General features: G+C 39.8%; 1 protein-coding gene across 2 annotated transcripts; it reads left to right on the top strand.

Annotated features, from left to right (window-relative positions):
• The first annotated feature begins 10393 nt into the window (after window positions 1-10393).
• On the top strand, window positions 10394-13658 carry LOC102526821 (lymphotactin). 2 transcript variants are annotated; one of them, XM_072945885.1, is made up of 4 exons: window positions 10394-10440; window positions 11523-11670; window positions 12205-12319; window positions 13308-13658. In XM_072945885.1, exons 2-4 carry the CDS (start codon window positions 11610-11612, stop codon window positions 13471-13473), a joined length of 342 nt encoding a protein of 113 aa, XP_072801986.1. In that variant the 5' UTR covers window positions 10394-10440; window positions 11523-11609; the 3' UTR covers window positions 13474-13658. The 2 variants fall into 2 exon arrangements, with proteins under 2 accessions (XP_072801986.1, XP_006211153.1); XM_006211091.4 differs by lacking the exon at window positions 10394-10440 and adding an exon at window positions 10617-10819.
• Window positions 13659-21191: the final 7533 nt, after the last annotated feature.

Raw genomic sequence — 21191 nt, 5'->3', positions numbered from 1 at the left:
AGGGAAATGGTTTCTGATGTGTTTTAGGTCGGCTACATTTTCCTGAAGATTTAAGTGTAGAACTTTTATAGTGGAAAATCATTAAATCCCTACATTTACTTATTTTCATGCCGAATGAAAGTGCATCTTCCAATGCTTTCCCCCTTTGTCTTTTAAAAAGATAAATCTTTGCACTGAACCGTTTGTCTTAACCTCTACTTAAATAACCTAGTGCCAGAATTTATGGAAACATATGGAGAAAGCCAGACAAGTTGAAAAAAAGTAATCTGGATTACCTGAGAGCAAGCGTGACTGGAGAAAGTTTGGTGAGTGTGACTAAGGTTGGCCTGTGAGGAACATCCGATGGTGGTCTCAGCCGAAGGACTAATGGTTTTGAAAGTATTCATCACAACTGGTGACGCAATGTCACTGCAGTTTTGGTTACTTTCAATAAACCACATAGATCTACTGGGGATTAGACTACACTTTGGGGGTAGTGTGTGTGTGCATACATACGTGGTGAGGGGAGAAAGAGACAGACAGACAGACAGACAGACAGAGGCAGAGACAGAGAGAGAAACAGAAATAGAGAAAGAACCAATAAGGGAGCAGCCGTGGTGTGCTTTGCCTCCGTGCACTCTGTCTATAGCATCATTGTTATTGTCTTAGGATAAAGAACCAGGCTTCAGCAGCAGTGCTAGTGCTATTAGTGGGGTCACTTCTCCCAAGATTTTGTGCTGCATTATCAAAAACAACCCCAAACTTGCTTTTATTCCTTTTCACTGAGGTGGGTTCTGGGAGTATAATGACTCTCCTCCACAGATAAGGCTGATGCTAAGACCATTGGATACCATATATTTAACCTGGCAGCTGTGCTTCTGGCAATTTGCCTAAAGAAATGATTGGACAAGTGCACAAAGATATATGGGAAATCATGCAATAAGAAAACGAACAAGATTAAATAACCCAGGCAAAAGATCTTAACACATCTTCTTCACCAAAGGAGATATACAGATGGAAAATAAACATATGAAAAGATGCTCAACATCGTACCTCACTAGGAAATTGCAAATTAAAGTAACAATGACACACCACTCTACAACCATTAGAATGGCAAAAATTCAAAACGCTGACAGCACCAAATGACAGCAAGGATGTGAAGCAACAGGAATTCTCATTCATCTTTGGTGGGAATGCAAAATGGTACAGCCACTTTTGAATAGTTTGGCCATTCCTCACAAAGTTAAACATAGTCTTACCATATGATCCACCAGTTTTGTTCCTTGGAATTTGCACAGATGAATTGAAAATGTATGCTCACACAAAACCTTCACATGGATGTTTTAATAGCTTTTTTCATAATTGCCAAGCTTGGAAGCAACCAAGATGGCCTCCAGTAGGTAAAAGGATATATAAGCTGTGGTACATCCATACATTGGAATATTATTCAGTACTAAAAAAAACCTGAGCTATCAAGTCACAAAAGACATGGAAAGAAATTTAAAATATATTACTAAGAGAAAAATTCAATATGAAAGGACGACACACTATATGGTTTGAATTATATGGCATTTTGGAAAAGGCAAACTTATAGAGGCAGTAAATAGTGATGTTTTCCAGAAAATTATACTGAGAAAGGGGTGAGAAGGTGGAGCACAGATGAGTTCTGGGGAAGTGAAACTATTCTGTATAAAGCTATAAGGGCAGGTCCATTTGTCAAAACCCATAGAATGTACAACACAAAGAGTGTGTCCCAGTGTAAACCGTGGACTTGAGGTGATGATGTGTCAATGTATGTTCATCATCACGTAACGAAGGTACCACTCTGGTGGGGGATGGCGATAGCGGGGAGGCTGTATAATACATGTGTGTGGAGTGAGGAAGTATGTGGGAACTCAGTACTCTCTGCTCCGTTTTGCTGTGAATCTAAAACTGCTACTAGAAATAAAATCAATTAACTAAAAACAAACAAACTCCACACCTTTTGTCCACAATTATAAACCTCTCCCAAAATATGCATTCCATGTGTAGACTTCCACCTCTACGTTGATCTCTTCCAAATCCAAACTTGTAGAGATAATTTGATTGGTTCGGTCTAAGCCATATGCCGATGACAGGTCGGACACGGAGATCAGGACTCTACCTTGGGGTAAAGGATTGTAATATGGAGATCTCTATAGGCATACAAAGCCATATTGCCACCATTATGACAACTAGCCACTACAGACACCGGTGTGGAAAGGGGAAAAAACCCCACATTGATATTTTTCAATGACTAACTCCATTATAGGCATAACACCTGAATAGTTAATTCACTCTCTTCTCCCCATTGAAAGGAAAAGAAAGCCTTCTTCATTCTGGTATTTATTTCCTTGAATGTCTATATGTGCACCTTTCTTTGCTGGGGAGGTTCCTGCCAGAAATACCTAAAGCGCATGTGTAACTTCTTCAAACTGCTTTCAATATACTCACTTCTAGGAACTATTTACTAAAAGGGGTAGTATTTCCTCACATTAACATTTGGAGCACAAAATCAGCAAAGCTTATATATTTATTAGACTCCTTTATGTCAGTTTAGCAAATGTAATTGCCCCTAACAAATTTATTTAACTATTAAGAAAAATCCAGATGATGAAGAAATAGCTAAAGATACATTTTTTTTAAATGTTAGGATTATCAATTGATTCTATCAGTGGGAGGATGATTCCATCTTTGGTTTTGACCTTAAACTCAGAAACTAATGAACTTGGCTATTCCAAAAGGAGATAACACTATAAGGATTAAGGAAATGCCTACGGGAGGCATAATATAAAACATATGAAAGAAGGAAGAAGGGACAAAAACTAAAGGAAGGGCAGGCTCTGAGAGTGCAGAGGTTGTTCAGGTGTGGTGACGTTCATTACTAAAGACTGTTGATTGAGACCCAAAGGAAAACAACCATGGTCTTAAAGAGAAGGAAAATGTAAGTTGTAAACTCAGCTAAGCAGCAAAGGTATTATAGGGAAATTTGCAGGAACAGCTTTATATTTACGGCTCATTATGAAAGATATTAAAATACTATAAATAAGAAAATGTGAATGAAGTTGTGGGTGTTAAATACAACTTTTAAAAGGTAAGTGATGACCAACACTTTGAAATTTTTAAGAGTTATTTGAGTAATGTCATTTACAGAATGGCAGGACATAGATGGGCTAGGACTGTGTGGATTCCCCACCCCAGGCCACACCGTTCATGATTAATTTTACTTTAAGTTCTATCCTGGGTGGATGCACTGAACTACAAAGAGGATCAGCGGAAGAGGAGCCACTGCAGGCAGCGGGCTGAAGACTGGGGTGCAAGCATGCATCTGCCACGTGGACCCTTCAATGCACACTTCTTCCTGAGGAGCTCTGTCTTGTCTAGTTGGAAAAGCAAACAAACAAATGCTTTAATCCTTCCCCCCACATATATCATATTTTTTGTTGTTATTGGTCTTTCTTCTGACTTCTGCTGAGCCCTGCTGGGGGATGTGATGGAACAGGCATCCGTTCCCCAGTGTTGCTCATAACTGTAATTTGCTTTTTAAGAGTATTCATAGCAGCTTTCTTAATAAAAGCCCACAACTAGAAAGAACCCCACCGTCCATCAGCAGGTGGCTAGATAAACACATGGCTCTAAACCCATGCCATGAAATACCATTCAGCAATAAAATGAAACGAACTTCAGACGCACGGAACAATATAGATGAATCTTGAAAACATTATGCTGAGTAAAAGAAATCAGACTCAAAAGATTACACACTGAATGCTTCCATTTATATTAAATTCTAGAACAGCCAAACTAATCTACAGTGACAGAAAGCAGATCAGTCACTGCCTGGAGTCGGGGTGGAGAGGATTGAGTTGGAAAAGACACAAAGGGTGATCGACATGTTCTGTATCTTATGGTGCTGGTTATAGAGGGGTATTCATTTTTCAAAGTGCATTGAACTGTACGCACCCATTACTGTAATTTGTTTTCCCATTCACAAGAGATGGTGAACTGGCTAGATCACTTTTAAGTCCTGTTCGAGCCCCCATGTGCTTTAACCTTTCGCTCGCCACGTTCTTCGTCATTCTAGGACAGTATCAGTGTAAAGTAGTTTGCTCCAAGTTAAACTGAACAGGGCTTCTCTTTCAGTTCTTAGGAGAAAGAAGAACATGTTAAGAAAATTAGTTTATATTTGCTTATTTGGTCCATAAATATTTATTGAGTTCCTGCATTGTAGGCTCTTAGTCTCAGCTCTTACGAGAGAGAGAGGAAAAATTCACAGTATATATAACCATGTGTCAAATGGTACTGAAAAGAGCCATGAGTTAAAATAAAGTCAGTGACAAGAGATTTTAGGAATGAGATAGGGGCTACTATTTAATACGGAGTAACCAGGATAGGCCCCTGATAAGACATTTGAACAATTTGTTTCTACAATCAACTTTGGGGATACACTCAGATTCAGTCTAGTATTATATGCCCCTTAAGGTAACACATAAACTCTCAGATTCCTTCTGGGTTCTGCATGATCTTTTTATTATTGTTATTGGCCCGAGGCACTAATATTCAATATGTTGACGGAGGCTCTGTCATCAAGGATTCAATTTTTTCCCTTCTGCTCTATCAGAAAAAAATTAGAAAATTTTACAATGAAGAATAAAATTAAAACTTGTTTTGGTTAATCACAAGATTAGGTAATCCATAACACTCAAGCACTAATTACTCCACAATAAAGAGGCCTTGTTGTATTTGTGACTGATCTTCTCATTGGGAAGATGAAATGCCCTCCAGCCTGAGGTCAAAGGTGTCCAGTGACATACATCTTTCTCTTGGTATTCCAGATACGGGGAGGAGATGAGGTATGGGGAAGCAGAGAATCACATGGTTTTATGGCTGATTCCCCCCAAATTAATCATTATTATTATAAAAATCAAATCATAACCTCTGATGAAAACCACATGCTGCTCTTGGTCACCAGCTTCTCTGGCAGACGTGGGTTCCAGTTTCAGAGTCTTTGTGATGGTTCCAGTGTTTATCTTTTGATTGTAATCACTGCCATTTATTGAGTCCCTCCTAGGATCCAGACAAGTTTCATGTTCTGTTTCTAATCCTCATGCCTGTCCGGTGGGGATGATTCTGATTCTCCTTCATGTAACACATCTTGTAGTGGCTGAGCCAGGAGGAAGATGAGACTGAATGACCTGATTTCACAGCTTATGGTCCCCATTACATTAGACGGCTTCTCAAGGAAAGGCTCCTTGGACGGCTGCTGACCACAGATGTCATGCCTTAGGTCCTGGCCGGGGCATAGTTCTTTCCAGGCAGACCGACTCTCACAGATGTCCAATTTAGGAAATCCATAAATGTTTGAATTCTGCACCACGGAGATTTTAAGTTTATGGCAGACTTTGTGGCCAAAATGGCAGCCTTCTGAAGAAAGGAAAACAGAACTAAAACCAACTGCTCTGCTTACTTAATTTTAATTTCCTGACAAAGCGACTGATTTGACATCATAGCCACTAGGCATCCTTCTTCTTCCCGACCTAACCTTCCCTGGAGAGCTGGTTGCTGTGACTGGATCACCTGTTCTGTTCAGATCCTCACTGATCTGTGAACAATGTGAGCAAGACTATTTTTAAGCAACTTCCTGCAACATCTCCCCTGTTACCGTGATCCCGTGGAATCCTGGCCCTGAGTAATAATACCTGTGGGGTGAGAGCAGTGGTTTTTAACCTCTGGCTAATCGCAAGCATGTTTAGAAATCTCTTTGAGTTCTTTCTTTGGTGACTGTACCTTTTATCCAGGAACAAAGATGAAAATGAACCTACTTAATGAGGAAGTGCCTGCCTGTTAGTAGTGTGTACTCTCATTGATGAAGAATAAGTCAATAAAATAGCTAATAAATGATACAGGGGCTTGAAACGTCAGAAGCGAGGTCTGGCTGGGTATCCTCCTGACTCTGCCAGCCTGACCATAAACTTGATAACTTCTTCAGGGAATTCTTGTAAATATTTTGGCATACTTCTTTAGTCTTTTTTCTCTCTCTGCATGTTTTACATGGTTGATAGTCTACTGAACAAAACTTGATTCTAAGAATGCCTACAAATCAGGAATGGACCCAGGGGTCAGCAAACTTTTTCTGCAAGGGACCAGGTGGCAAATAATGTAGCCTTTGAAGAATATCATAGCCACATAACTCACTGACTCTGCAGTTGCAGTATGCAAGCAGTTGTAAAAATGTAAACAAATTGATTGTGTTCTGATAAAACTTTATTTACAAAACATGAGGTCAAATGATGTGCTGACTCCTGGACTATGCTATTAGTATAGACTTATTATTATTAATAGTATCTATCATTTAGAGATTTTTAAAAAAATCCAGTGACTCAAATTATTAAATACAATTTTACAGATTTGACAATAATTACTCAAAGTTCATGACAGTGAAATAAATAGCTATTTTTACATATAATTCTTGTTTTTTGGAGCAAAAATTAAATCTTTTTGCAGAGTATCTCATGTAAATGTGAAAAAATCTATTATGTAAAAATCAAGAAGACAAATGGACTTAAATATAAAACAGAAACAGATTCACAGACATAGAATACAAACTTATTTATGCCAGGGATGAGGGGGTGGGAAGGGACAGACTGGGAGTTCGAGATTTTTAGATACTGACAGGTATATATAGAATAGATAAACAAGTTTATACGGCATAGCACAGGGAAACATAGTCAAGATCTTGTAGTAGCTCATGGTAAAAAAGAATATGAAAATGAATATATGTATAATCATGTATGACTGAAAAATCGTGCTGTACGCCAGAAATTAACACAACATTGTAAACTGACTACAACTCAATAAAAATAGTTGAGCATTCATTATTAATAGTTTTTAGGACAAAACAGCATCAACTATTGTTTTAATTAGTTACTGAATAAGCCTAGACATTTTTTCTAACCTGAGAGAAAAACAAGATGTACAATTACACACTTTCTGGAAAATATGCAGAAGCATAGCAGTAATCATGGAGAAACGCGCCACAGAGCCAAGGTGTGTCCCCAGGCTGGAGAACTGGACTGAAAGATGTGTACTCCAACTGAACTTCCCCCAGCATCAAGTTCTCTGTTTCCACCTGTGTTCAGTTCACCACCGAAAATAGCTACAACCTCTCTTGCTCCAGAACATGCCCTAGTTTGGATACTGCTATGTTTAGCACCCACCTCAACACACCTCACTTTTAGTAAGTCCCTCCTGAGACAGAACACCAGCGCTCCAGGCTAGTGTTTCCAAGGTACATCTCCAGTTTTTCAGTTCCATGAAAAAAGATTCATGGACATTCCCTGACGTTGACGTGGCAATGATTTTCTGGATTTGACCAAAAGCACAAGCAACAAAAACAAAAATAAATTAAAAAATAAAAAAATATATCAATAGGACTACTGAAAAGCTCCTGTACAGTCAGCAAAGAAAAAGAAAACCTACAGAATGGGAGAAAAATATTTGCAAGCTATCTATCTGATAAGCAGTTAATACAAAACATATAAGAAATTCATTAAAAACCTCCAAATAATCCAATTAAAAATGGTCAGAGGACCTGAATAGATATTTTTCCAAAGACATGCACATGGCTAACAGTAAATGAAAGGAGCTCAACAGCATTAATCATGAGGAATATGAAAATTAAAGCTGCAATGAGGTACCACCTCACTCCTGTTACGGAGGTTACTATCAAAAAGACAAAAGACAATAGTTGGCAAGGATGTGGAGAAAAGGGAATCCTTCTGCACTGTTGGTGGGAATGTAAATCGGTACAGCCACTGTGGAATACAGTATGAAGGTTCCTCAAAAAATTAAAAATAAAACTACCATATGTTCCAGCAACCGCCTTTCTGAGTAAACATCTGAAGAAAATGAAGTCACTAGGTTGGAGAAATATGTGCACTTCCGTGTTCACTGAAGCATTATTCACAATAGCCAAGACATGGAAACAGCCAAGTGTCCACTGGTGGATAAATGGAGAGAGAAAATGAGATGCATATATACAATGACATATTATTAGGTTATTAAAAAATAAGGACATCTTGCCTTTTGCAACAATGTGGATGGACCTTGAGAGCATTATGCTAAGTGAAATAAGTCAGACAGAGGAAGATCAATATTGTATGATCTCATTTATATGTGGAATCTAAAAAAAGCCAAACTAATAGAAACAGAGATTAGATTGGTGGTTGCCAGGGCCTGGGGAGTAGGGTGGAAGGGAAGATGTTGGTGAAAGAATACAAACTTCCAGTTACAGGATGGATATACTTTGGGGATCTGATGTACAACATGGTGAATATAGTTAACAATACGGTATTAAGTACTTGAAAGTCACTAAGACACCAAGTTACTAAGATCTAAAATGTTCTCACCACAAATTCACAAAAAGGTGATTATATGAATAATGGAAGTATTATTTAATCTTACTGTCTTAATAATGTTGTAATATATAACTGTATCAAATAATAATGCTGTATTCTTTAAACTTACACAATGCTATATGTCAATTATAAGCTCATAAACCTGAGGTGGAAAAAGACTTTGGATTTCACTCAAAAAAATGTGGTCCATGAAGGGATTTTGAGCAGAGAAATAACGTATTACTTGCATTTTGAAATAATCACCTTTGGCAGGTTGGTAAATTGACCAATGGAATTAGGAAAACCAGTTAGAGATCATTGCAGGAATCCACTAATCCAAGTGAGAAGTGATGGTCTTGGCTCTCTTGGGGGTGGTGAGAAGGGTGTAGATTCTCTTTTGAAGAGAGGGAGCCAACATTATTTTCTGACAGATTGGGTGTGGCAAGTAAGAGAAAAAGAGGAGTGGAGGATGAAAGAAATTTGTTCTATCTCTCCACTGGTTGTTGTTAATCCATGTCTACACATTAGCAGATTATATCCATTTTATAAAGGGTTCCCACTTTCTTGTTGGTTACTTAATTCTTCTCCACCAGAGACTCCAGTGCACGCTTTGAAAAACTGAAATGAATAATTCATTCTCACCTGCACTCCAATGTTCATAGCAGCATTATTTACAACAGCCAAGACATGGAAACAGCCTAAATGTCCATCAACAGGTGACTGGATAAAGAAGATGTATATTTATACAATGGAGTACTACTCAGCCATAAAAACCGACAACATAACGCCATTTGCAACAACATGGATGCTCCTGGAGAATGTCATTCTAAGTGAAGTAAGCCAGAAAGAGAAAGAAAAATACCATATGAGATCGCTCATATGCAGAATCTAAAAAAAAAAAAACACCCCAACAAAGCATAAATACAGAACAGAAATAGACTCATAGACATAGAACACAGACTTGTGGTTGCCAAGGGGGTGAGGAGGGGTAGGAAGAGATAGACTGGGATTTCAAAACTGTAGAATAGATAAACAAGATTATAGTGTATAGCACAGGGAAATATATACAAGATCTTATGGCAGCTCACAGAGAAAGGAATGTGATAATGAATATATATATATGTTCATGTATAATTGAAAAATTGTGCTCTACACTGGAATTTGACACAACATTGTAAAATGATTATAAATCAATAAAAAATGTTAAAAAAAAGAGTTTAAGATATTCCATTTCAATATGCTAAGTAAAAAGTTCGGCTGTTGGCCAAATTGTTTGATTGTAAACAAGAAAGGAAGACATAGGTAGTCTTCTGGCTTTATGTTTTTATATGTTCATCCCTCACTTAATGAATGTACCATCATTATCAGGTTGGTCTTGTAAACAGAATTCATTTATTAAGAAGCCATTTGTTGAGTGGCCACTATATAGCAGCCATTCTGCGAGGGCCAGGGAGCCAGAGGGGACTGAGACAAGTTTCCTACTCTCAAGGAGACCGTCGTCTAGTGGGTGATGCAGAAATGTAATTGAGCAGCAGAATAAAAGGAGATCAGTGATAGAACAGTGGTAGATAGAAATTTCCAAGGGGTCACAGAGAATGGCGCAACTTAGTTTTAATCTAGAGAATTCAGAAAAAAGCTTATTGGAAGAGGAGAAATTTACAAATAATCACGTAGGAAGTGGGATGGATATTCCAGGTAAAGGAAGCAATATATGGGGAATAGAGAAGAGGATGGCACATGTGGTTGACTGCATACATATTTTTTAAGGCCAGAGGTTTTGGAGCACGAGAGTGAGTGGTCGAAAATGAGTCTGAAACAAAAAGCACTGGTAGAGCTTGAATATCTTTGTACATGACAATGAGAGCTTTGAAATGAATCTTGTAGGCTATGGGAGTAGCAAAGAGGTTCTCAATAGGAGAACGACATGATGAGATTATGACTTCAGAGTGATTACTGTGGCAACGCTGTGGAGGGTAGATTGGAAAGAGAGGAGCCCCAGGACTGGGGAATCAGTTGGTCTACTGCAGTAGTCTTCACGAGGAGTGATGAGGTCCTGCCTCGAGCAGTGTGGAAATAGAAAAAGCTACTCAGAATGTATACTTAGTACAGGGTGGTTGAGAACAGAGGCAATCTGTAGCAAGAGCTATAAAGATGGTCATATAATTTTGCTTATAATCTTACTCCTGGTTATTAAAGACAAATGATTCAGTGTATATGAATGAAAATTTACCTTATAGATGTGTTCTACATAACAATAAGTTATAAGGGAATTGTTTAATGTGTGTGTGTATTTATCCATATTTATAAGAAACACAGGTGGATATTTACATCGAAGTAAAAATAGTATTTATAATTATCACAACTATGCAAACATATGTATACCAATAGAGACTCATTGGAAAACATTAAAAATGAAAACTGGCAGAATGGTAAGATTATAGATGATATTCGTTATATTTGTTTTTTTCCCCAAATAAAGTTCATGTCAGGTAACTTTTCAAAATCTTTTTAAAAGGTATAGATTAAGTTATAATAAAGCAAACATACATATAGACAAACTCAAAACACTCTTATTTAAATGTTTCTTAGGTACCTGGGAAGGGTGGTGTAAAGGTCACTTGAATGAGGATAGAGGAAAGGAATGAGAAAAAAAAAAGAAGAAGAAGGCCAGGGAGTGAGAAGCTCAGGGTGGCAGCAGTACCCTTTCTCCCTAGGGAGTCACTGAGGATGGCATCAGGTATTAAGGGTGCATGATCCACGGTGGTGGAAGCCTCATGTCACAGCAGCTGTCACATGAGGCAGGTGGGGGAGCTGGACCACAGTGACCACCCCACCTCATTTCCTTTACACTGTTCCCAGCCTGGGCCATGACACTGACATGGCCTTGGAGCATAGCTGAAGTGGAAGGTTTGAGTTTAAACTGGTAGCGGGAGATGAGACAACCACATCTCTTTTGTGCACACATTTGGTTTCACTGACACGTTAACCACAGGAGGAGGAGAAAAGGCCACAAGGTGTGGGGTTAGTATGAGTGGGGACAAAGGAACTTTTTTTTCAGAGACTAAAAGGCATCGGTATTGCACAGACTTTCCATGATTCCACACCAACCTTGAAAGCCCCCTCTCACCACAGGAAGTGTGCTGACTACTGGAGGAATAAAAGAGACTCGAAGGAGCAGTTCCTCATCCTCTGTCTGCACAGCTCAGCAGGACCTCAGCCATGAGACTTCTCATCCTGGCCTTCCTCAGCCTCTGCTGTCTCGCTGCTTATACTGTGGAAGGTAAGTCAAAAGGTTATCTATGAGATAAGGACCAGATAGTCATGGAGGCAGGTGGCCACACCTTTTGGTTTTGACTCAGGGTTTGACTGGAGTAAACTGCTTTCTCCAAGCTAAGCCTCAGGTTTCCCATGTGCAAAAGGGGAATAATTTGCCTCTAGAGGATTGTGTAGATTTTAAAGATAGAACTTGGTTAGAATCTGGGCTCCTATTTTTCACAACTGGGTGATGTAGGGTAAATTTCTGAACCACTTTGGGCTTACGCTTACTTGTCTATAAGATAAATGTAATACGTTTACATAAATATGTTTATATATGTCAATGTAAACTGATATAATATAATCTGGGATTAAAATGGAATAAACCTTATGACCACTTATCAGATTTCCTCACAAGTCATAATTTCTTGATTAATGTTCGCTGTGGAATGGTGATGATGATTATACATGCCTTTGAAGCTTTTGCCTATCTAATATTGACCTTGATAAATTCTCAAAAATTTTTATTTTTGTTTGTCTGGTTGGTTCTCTTCATCAGGTGTGGGGAGTGAAGTTCTTGAAAAGACCATCTGTGTGAGCCTCACCACCCGGCGACTGCCAGTTAAGAACATCAAGACCTACACCATCAAGGAGGGCTCCATGAAGGCAGTGATGTAAGTTTCTCTCCCCAAACCTGAGCTTGGTGGAACATGGTATAGAAATGCTGCCCTCGTCAGGAAAAAACAAAAGTCAACAAGGGGGAAGACCTCAACTGAACCAACAGTCCTTTTGCTTTTCCAAATTAACCATGTCTTTACGTAGCCCCAAACAATGATTATGACCGAAAAAAAAAAAAAGGCAACCAAGTGAAGAATGCCATCCTCCTTTCTGATTTATCTTAGTGGAATAATCTGACTGAGAACTAAATGAATAATGTGCTCAGTCTTGAGGATTAGGTTTAGAGATGGCTGGTTGAGATCAGGATTTGACCATAAAGTTACACTGGTGTGGGCTGCTTCCCTTCCCTTCCCTTCCCTTCCCTTCCCTTCCCTTCCCTTCCCTTCCCTTCCCTCCCTTGCCTTCCCTTCCCTTCCCTTCCCTTCCCTTCCCTTCCCTTCTCTTCCTTTATGGTGTGTTGGAGTAACATAGAGCACCACATTTTTTTTATCAGTTTCCATATCTCAAGAAATAGCATCAACAAGTAGCCTACATGGTACCATTATTTTTCCAGGATCTCATTGTCAGAATAGCAACTCTTCCCAACACACAATTGCAACTTTATCCAAAGGAATTACAATAAGGAAATCACCATTTTTCCAGAAAGTAAGATGAATGTGTTTAGATTTGAAAAGGAAGATGGATATGTAATAATTGGACTAGGTGACTCCAAATGTCCAGTTTAATTACATCATTTCGTAGCTACGATGAGAAAAGGGGTCTGCAAATTATGGTGAACAAGGGAGCAGGGTATTACCTGGAGCTATTTCTTCTTTATGATAAAATAGATTGCAGAAGCAAAGTTTCCATTTATGGTCTCATGGATCTGAAAGACTATTTTGTCCAGTAATTTCTGCACAAGATCTCTTTATATATGATCTTAACTGTGGGTCCCAAGGCTTTGAGGATGTGACTAACTTTGTCTATCTTTTCCTTGTTTTGCAGATTTTTTACCAAACGTGGCCTTAAAGTCTGTGCTGATCCACATGTTGAATGGGTGAAAAAAGCAGTCCATACAATAGACAAGTCCACCAGAAGAAATGTGAACCAGACCAAGCCCACAGGAACCCAACAGTCCACCAATACAGCTGTGACCATGACTGGGCAGTGACCCTTTGGCACCTTGTCCCCTTGCTAGCCAGCCAGCTCCTTCCTCTTTAAAGTTCATGGACTACTTACATTATATTCACCTTTTATAAAAGTGCTACATGAATCAAATATTTTCTTGTATTTTCATTTTTTATGTCTTTCATATTCATTTGGATGCTTTAATTAATAAATATTTATTATTATGAAGAGCCCCAAAGTTTATTCATTACATATTGGGGAAAGTAATACATCATTTATGTTTTATTTCTGTCCTAACTGTACCTCCTTTTGACGGTATCCATGATGGGAGAAATTCTGGTCAATGTTTATCAGGGATGAAAGCATTATTCACACTCTTAGGTTCGAGTGGGAAATGGTTCTCCACACATGAGTCGTAAGTGACAATGACAATTTAAGATCTATTTTAACCTGTCTTCGTAATGGAGTTCTATTTATGGAGTATGGGAGAAAATGATCCAGCAGTTACTGGGTTCCCATTCTGATGGCTCACTACTCAGAAAGCAGCTTCACTCAAGTGTGATCTTGAGCAAATTCTTACACCTCTGCATTTCATTCGATCTTCTATAAAGAAGGAAAGAAATAAAGACATGGCTTGTCAGTTCTTTCACTTGTCAAGGTAGCATAGGTTAGACTTTGGATGAAAAGTTACTTTATTCAAACAAAAATCAATTCTCCTGCAATTGGTCAATGATCTCACTGCTTTTCTGTGATTTCCATAATCGACACTACTCTAGTTATCACACAAGTCATTCTTTTTTTGCCAGTAAATTTTAACACTCCAAACACTGTCACTTGGAACATTTTTTGAATGTGATCACAATTTGCAGTAAAGTTTTAATTAACGTTACTTCATCTGATCAGTAAACACCCCAATCTCACGCTTCCTTGTATTCTCATTAAATTACTAATTTAATTCTTGTTTATGGCTCTACTATCCAATAGCTGATGATGTATACATCTAATTTTATCTGACTTTAAATAGTTAAGAACTGACCAGGCATTGAGAGCTTCAAAGGAAGAGAAAGGACTGTTTACTAGTCCTAAGGGAACACCTAGCAATGACAAGTATTTTCAGAGGGTAGCTGGGGGCAGCTTGTTGGAATCAGCTCACTTCTAGTCATCCAACTAGTGACCCAGAGAGGAAACCATTAAAACGCTGCCTCCTAGTAAAAGGTGGGGTCATCTATCCTTTCTCTTTGTTATTTGCCCACAATAATGTTCAAAGCTGGTCTTAAAGAAAACAGTAAGAAGAAAACACTTGTTTTATTAGGCGTAAAAGATAGCAAAATTATAGAAAATAAAAGGAAATTTCCTGGTTGAACATGTATTTGTGTTTCCCAGATGTCTTCCAAACCTTAGAGGTTTTCATGAGATCATAATAATATACGTGGAAGAATTTGGGTGTATATATATATATACACCCAAAATTTATATATATATATATATATATACACCCAAATATCTATCTATCTGTCTCTTGTTATCACACTATCTAAAGTGGTTATGTGATATTAAGAGGTTTCAACCAAACAGTGCATATGACTTTTAACTAATTGACTGGATATTTTGAATCATTTAGGTAGAACTTGAGTCTACTAATTGTAACTGTGGTTTACTGGATTTTAATCAATCCAAAGAAATAATCTAAGAAGAGATCTCAGAATTTTAATTTTTTTTTAATGGCAGTGACCCTCTCTTTTGTGCTCCTGTGACATCTTGTACTTAACTTTAACCTACAACTTACCAATTTATATTGAGATTGCTCATTTGCCTGTCTTTGCTCCCCAACCCCAGTCCTGCAATTAGTCCAGAAACTGATTGTGTGTATTATTCACCCTGGGTCCCCACTGCCCAGTGAATTAGTATTTGTTGGATGAATGGGAGCAATAACATATATTACATTATTTCCTTCATTCTATTCTTTCATGTTTCTAAAATTATATATAACACAAAATAAACTATTAAAAGGGGGTTTGATTCAGCAAACATTTTGGGTACTTGATATAAGACAGGCACTGTGTCAAGCTTAATATATATCGAGATAAGTTAAAACACCATTTCTGTTCCCCAGGAACTCACGGTCTAGCAGGTGAGACTATAAACGCAAGAAAAGCAATTGCAGTACAGGATTTGGAACAGGTAATAATATTGGCGTGTTCAATAAATAGAAGTAACATGGAGAAGGGAATAATTATCTTGAGGATGTTCTCTCAAAATGTTTCTGAATTTGTATATAATTATGAATTACTATTAATAATATCTAGACGTACCCTTAGTTGGTTCGAAGAAAGATGCTGTCACATACTTCCCTCTTCACTAGGCAATTCTTCCACTGTGATTATACTATTTCTAGAGTAGATATTTGATGTAACAATACAGTGAGACTAAAACTGTCACTGCATTTTAGCTGGTGAGAAAACTGAGCCACAGAGAGACTGACAGTGTTGGCTAAGAGCACATGGTAGTTGAGAAACTGAGCCTGATCTCAGACAGTGACTCTCTGTGATATCCCAGCCTCGGGAAGGAAGGCGACAGTGTACGAGTGTTTTTTTTCATTGCAGTATAGTTGATTTACAACGTTGTGCCTATGAGTCTTCTTAGAATGGGTTATGACGTAAGTGCTCTCCGAGCACAGCCACATCACCTCCTGAATCTCAGATTTTTAAAGACGAGTTAGAAGCATTTGAAGACTATAGCAAGTATGCCACATTTGATTTTTTTCTATGCAATTATTTAAAAAATGTTTTTATTTCATCAAAGTAATACATGAACCTGGTCAAAAGTTTAAAGAGCACAAAAGGGATGCTAATGAAAATGGATAACCCCCTGCCCTGTTCTTTCCCTTTTCTCATCTCCCACCTCACAGACAACTACTTTTAACTCTCTGAACTGATGGTTCTTCTGAATATCATCAATATCTTGTCTCCACTATTTCCCAGGTTATCAATTTTGGACATTGTCTGTGGCTGCTTCTATGATATATGAGGATTTATTTCCCTTCTTCCAAACTCTCCATATATTTATGTTGATATTTTGATTAGTTATGCTTATACATTTATGTAACATACCCCATCATTTGGTTCTTATTCTGTCCACTGTGGACTGTATTTCTTGACTTTCCATTTTGTAAGATCTTTCTGCTGTCAATAGCAAATATTTAAATCGTTTTTCTTATGTAAACAGCACTCTGTTATTGCTTTGCAAAGGCTAAGTCATTTAACCACATTACAGACTTCAATTAAAGACAAAACAATGGGGACATAGAAAGGCTGTATCGGTCTGTGAGGGGTAGAGTTCAGATCTGAACCCATGGAAGCCTGGCTCCAAGTTCACGCTCTTGATGACTAGGCCATGTTGTCTTCCTCTCTTCAGAAGCCAGTTCCCTGAAGACCAAACCGTATGTAAAGAACCCTTGAAAAGACTACTCAGACCTACATAATGTTTTCATTTAACCAACTTAGTTAATTGATTAGTTTATTCACTCAATTAGTATACACTTGTTGAAGTCTACTATGGCCTTGGAGCTGTAACTGTGAGCAGAACAAAGTCCCTGCTTTCACAGAGCTTACATTCTGGTAAGACGTGCCTTCCACCTTCCATTTCTTTCCCCATGGTTGTTTTTGTTTGTTTGTTTGTTAGTTTTACCTACTCATTCAACCAACAGGTGCATATTGTGTGCCTAATGTAGTCCAGACACTTTGCTGGGCACTGAAACTCATGGTGAAACCAGACACAGCCCTTCCCTTCAAGGGCCTTACACAACTAAGCAGGCTGTTTCAGCAACAGAGTGACGTGTGATGACAGGGGAAGCAGGGGGTGTGAAGTTTGAATAAGCAGGAGCAAATCTGTCCAGGTTGCAGCGTATGGAGAGGTTCAGGACAGGATTCCCCTTTATAACTTGAGACATGAAGGATGATTCAGACTTATCCAGGGGGGGTTAGTGCATTCCAGGTAAAGGAATAAGCACCACATGAAAAGGCTTGCAGGTAAGAGAAGTCTGGAAGCATTAAGGAAACTAAAGTAGTTTAATATGACTGAGGGACAAAGTGACGGTTAGACAGCAAAGGGAGTGCAGGCAAAAGGTGAGGTTACAGAGATGGAGGTGATATCACCAAGGGCTTTACCTGCCAGATCAAGGAGTGTGTACTCCATCCTAAAGGTCTTGGGGAATGACACTGGCTGCCAGGTGGAAAATGGAGTGCCAAGGGGAAAATGGGAGCTGGGGAGCCAATTGGGAAGTGGCTCTGGGACTGGTGATTTCTGACTTGGCCCGGCATGCTGTGACACATTTTCCCTTTTCCTCTTGGGTTATTTTCTGCTTAGCTGGGAGCATATTAGCGATGCACGATTGCCTAACTCTGGCAGTGTGGCTCGGCTGTGCATGCCAAAGCCTCAAGCCAGCAGATCCCATCGCTGCTTCTTTGGCTGTGGGGGGCCATGGTTGGGATGGGAAAAAAATCATCATATTTATGGAAATTGCCATATTGTCTGCTTTTTCAATTGGCTGAGCCAAGATTGGATCTGTGGGACCAAAATGGAAGCCAGCCACTGAGAGGAAGGAGAAGGCAGGGCCGAGAAGCCATCAGCTTGAAATCAGTGGTGTTTTAGAGATCCACAGACTGGCTGTTTTCAGATTTATTCAGTTTCCCAAGTATCTGTCGAGCACCTGTGGGGTACAACCAGCACAGGATCCCGTCTGCTGTCATGAAGCCCGTGATTCCGTGGGGAGAGAGCACAGCCACCAAAGCCATTCCCACCTGGATGTTCCAAACAGCTCAGCGCCGGGCTCGCCTCCTCCCAGAGACCGTCCTGATGTCCCCAGCTCAGGTGATGCCCTTCTCAGGGGCCCACTCAACCCCTGTCACTTCTGTTATTGTTCATGCTGCCCTGCAATACCAATTTATTTTTTATTTTCTGTCTTACTTAGTAGTCAGGATAGGGACTGCGAATGTGACCTCTATGTACCTAGTACCAGGCATGATGCTGGCGACATCACAGTCTTCCGATAAATTTTTGTGGAATATATTCTACATTATACGTATCTCTACTCTAGCAGTTATAGGCATGCAGAGAGAATGTATCGATCTGCCCTGGGGAAGGTAGGGAAAGCTCTGATGAAGAGGTGATATAAAAACTGTCCCTTTAAACTTGAGGAGTTGCCAGGAAGGGGAGTGAGGGGCGGGTGCGCCTGCCACAGGGAACTGTATGGATGAGAAAGCGCAGAGGCAGGGACGTCTGGGCACGTTCAGGGAAACTGCTCGTCTCCGGGGTGGCTGGGGTGCAGAGCTCAGGGTCCCAGAGGGAAGGAAGCTGAGGCTAGACCGAGGCCTCCCAGAGCGCCATGCCAAAAGGAGGGATTTTCAACAGAGAGCCCCAGAGAGCCGCACGATCAGATTTGAGGTTTAGAATCCACTTGGAAGAGCACAGAAAATGGTTGAAGGTGGAGGGAAATAGTGAGGCGAACATTGCGTCAGGTTGGAAAAGATGGGTTCAGGCTGGGGAAGAGGGTAGCCTGCATTAGGCTGTGGCCATGGGACTAGGAGTAAGGGGGCTCGAGACAGAACTAGAATGGCTCGGTTATCAACTGCATGTGGAGAATAAATTAGTTGGACGAGTTGAGACCACACTGAGTTTTCCAGCTCAGGCCACTAGTTAAGAAACAGCACAACTGACTGGTAAGATTTTAGCTTAACTTCTGGTCACTTATAGACTCTGAAGTAAAGAAACAGTACCAAAGAAGAGATGCAGAGAAGGAGAGGCCTGGGGAGAAAAAAAAAAAAAGCAAAATCTCATTATCAGCCTTAATAATCAAGTGATTCAGGCTAAAAGCCCAAACTACATTTTTATTCCCTTTTGACAGACAATCTCTTTTTTTACAACGATGAAGTAAAAATAAGACAGTATCTGTGAAACTCTTTATGCCCCTTGGGGAGAGAGGATACGCATAAATGGAATACAGTATCCACCGGATGAGTCACCAGCATTATTTTAAGAGGAATTTGTCACATGGCAGTGGGAGGCAGAGAGGAGCAGAGAGATGAATCCGTAATGAGAGAAAAAGAGAAATGAGGTGAAAGAAGAGGTTTTGAGTGGGAATTCGGAGCACCCAGGCAGGACTGCAAGGTGGAGTCTGATGAGAGAGGGTGAGGGAAGAGGTCAAAGGGAATTTTTTCTTTCTTTGGGAGGAACTGGTAAAACTTGGGACAGATTGCTGAGGGTGGAAGGCCAGAGGAGTGACCTGGAGTTAATATTTTGGAAGCTAGGAAGGAAAATGGGAAGACTCTCAGCCGAGAGGAAGTTGCCCCCCACCTCCCGCCTCCTCCAATCCTCCCAGAAGACATTTCGATCGAACACCAGCGAGGTCTGTTGATTTCCTTTCACACTGTGTTGCCCAGAGTAATTGCTAAGGCTGTACAATTTGCTTCCTCCTGAAACTCGTGATTTCTCTCATCAAGGTGGAACTGCTGAATTGGTGAATGAGATATTTGGAAAGAAGTTTTCACATTCTAGAGTAAGGAAACAAAAGGCCACTTGGCTAGACTGAGATTATCTCAATCAGGAGCACTGGGTGCTGTGCAAGGGAAAAGTGGGTTCCCACCTCTCTGGAGGCTGGATAGGGGAGACGGGTGGGGGGAGAGGTGGTTGGGGGAGGGCGGTATTGGCAAATTAACCCATCACAAGCAGTGGGTGAAAGAGACGAGGGAGGGAAGGTCATGGGGTCGCTCCCTCCCTCTCTCTCTCCTTCTTGCTCTCTGGGGTAGACACTGGTATGGTTAGGAGCTTTAGCTCCGCCTGCATTTCTGTACTGGCTTTACCGCTTACTATACAGGCGACCAAATTCTTCAATTCCTCTGCGCATTAGGTTGCATCATTTGTAAAATCAGAACAAGAATAGTGCTGACTTCCTAAAATTATTGTGTTAAAGCACTTCAAACAGAGCCTGGCACATAGTGAAGACTCAGTAAGTGAAGGCTTTTATTCTCCCTGGTGGGTAGGATGCGATAGGAGGCAGTGAAATAGAGGGCAGGTGGGAATGGAATGGATCAAACATCTGCAAGATTTCCTGGAAACTGACACTCACTGGTTGAAACTTCTGTCCCCATCATTTAGGCAAAGCTGGGTTTAATTTTCTGTTTTCTTAATAATTGCATCGAATGCATCAAATCATATAGTGTTCTATGGGAAATTTGTACCATGAGAGCCTGTATTTGAAAAAGATACTCTAGTCAAAGGTGTTTAGGAAGTGATCATACCCATCCTCCTCCTCTTGGAGAATCATGGTGACATAACTTGTCAAAGTCTCTGAAAAAGTGCTATGGAAGAGATAACCATTAAACCCCACTTAACTCACTTAACTCAGTGTACCTGAGTACAAAGCTTCTTTCCATGTACCATTTTTAAGTATGCCAGGAACATCTATTGAGCATAGATTACATTGTTGATCAAAAATCTACTCAGACCCATAATCTCAAAAGGACAAAGCTACAACCCATTTACAGCATCCACACAGTCAGAAAAAAGAGTTTGCTCTGGATTCCCTCAATTGTGTTTCTGTAACTTGTCGGGACTTGGAGTCACATTTTGGAGATGTCTGTTGTTCTGGGGTGGGTGTGTGTGTATGTGTGTGTGTATTCACATAAGGTGCTCACAGACTCTCATGTTGTTAATTAACCAGGTATTGCCTAATGTACCTACTTGTCAGAACTCATTGAATACCTA

This window comes from Vicugna pacos, chromosome 21, assembly GCF_048564905.1.
Source record: "Vicugna pacos chromosome 21, VicPac4, whole genome shotgun sequence".
Taxonomy (NCBI): domain Eukaryota; kingdom Metazoa; phylum Chordata; class Mammalia; order Artiodactyla; family Camelidae; genus Vicugna; species Vicugna pacos.
This window is presented reverse-complemented; position numbering and strand designations above follow the sequence as displayed.

Excerpts from the sequence above, each read along its gene's own strand:
- LOC102526821 (XM_072945885.1), top strand. The coding sequence starts at position 11,610 with ATGAGACTTCTCATCCTGGCCTTCCTCAGCCTCTGCTGTCTCGCTGCT. Across the intron at positions 11,671-12,204 it reads CGCTGCTTATACTGTGGAAG|GTGTGGGGAGTGAAGTTCTT; the intron begins GTAAGTCAAAAG and ends TCTCTTCATCAG. Across the intron at positions 12,320-13,307 it reads GGCTCCATGAAGGCAGTGAT|ATTTTTTACCAAACGTGGCC; the intron begins GTAAGTTTCTCT and ends CTTGTTTTGCAG.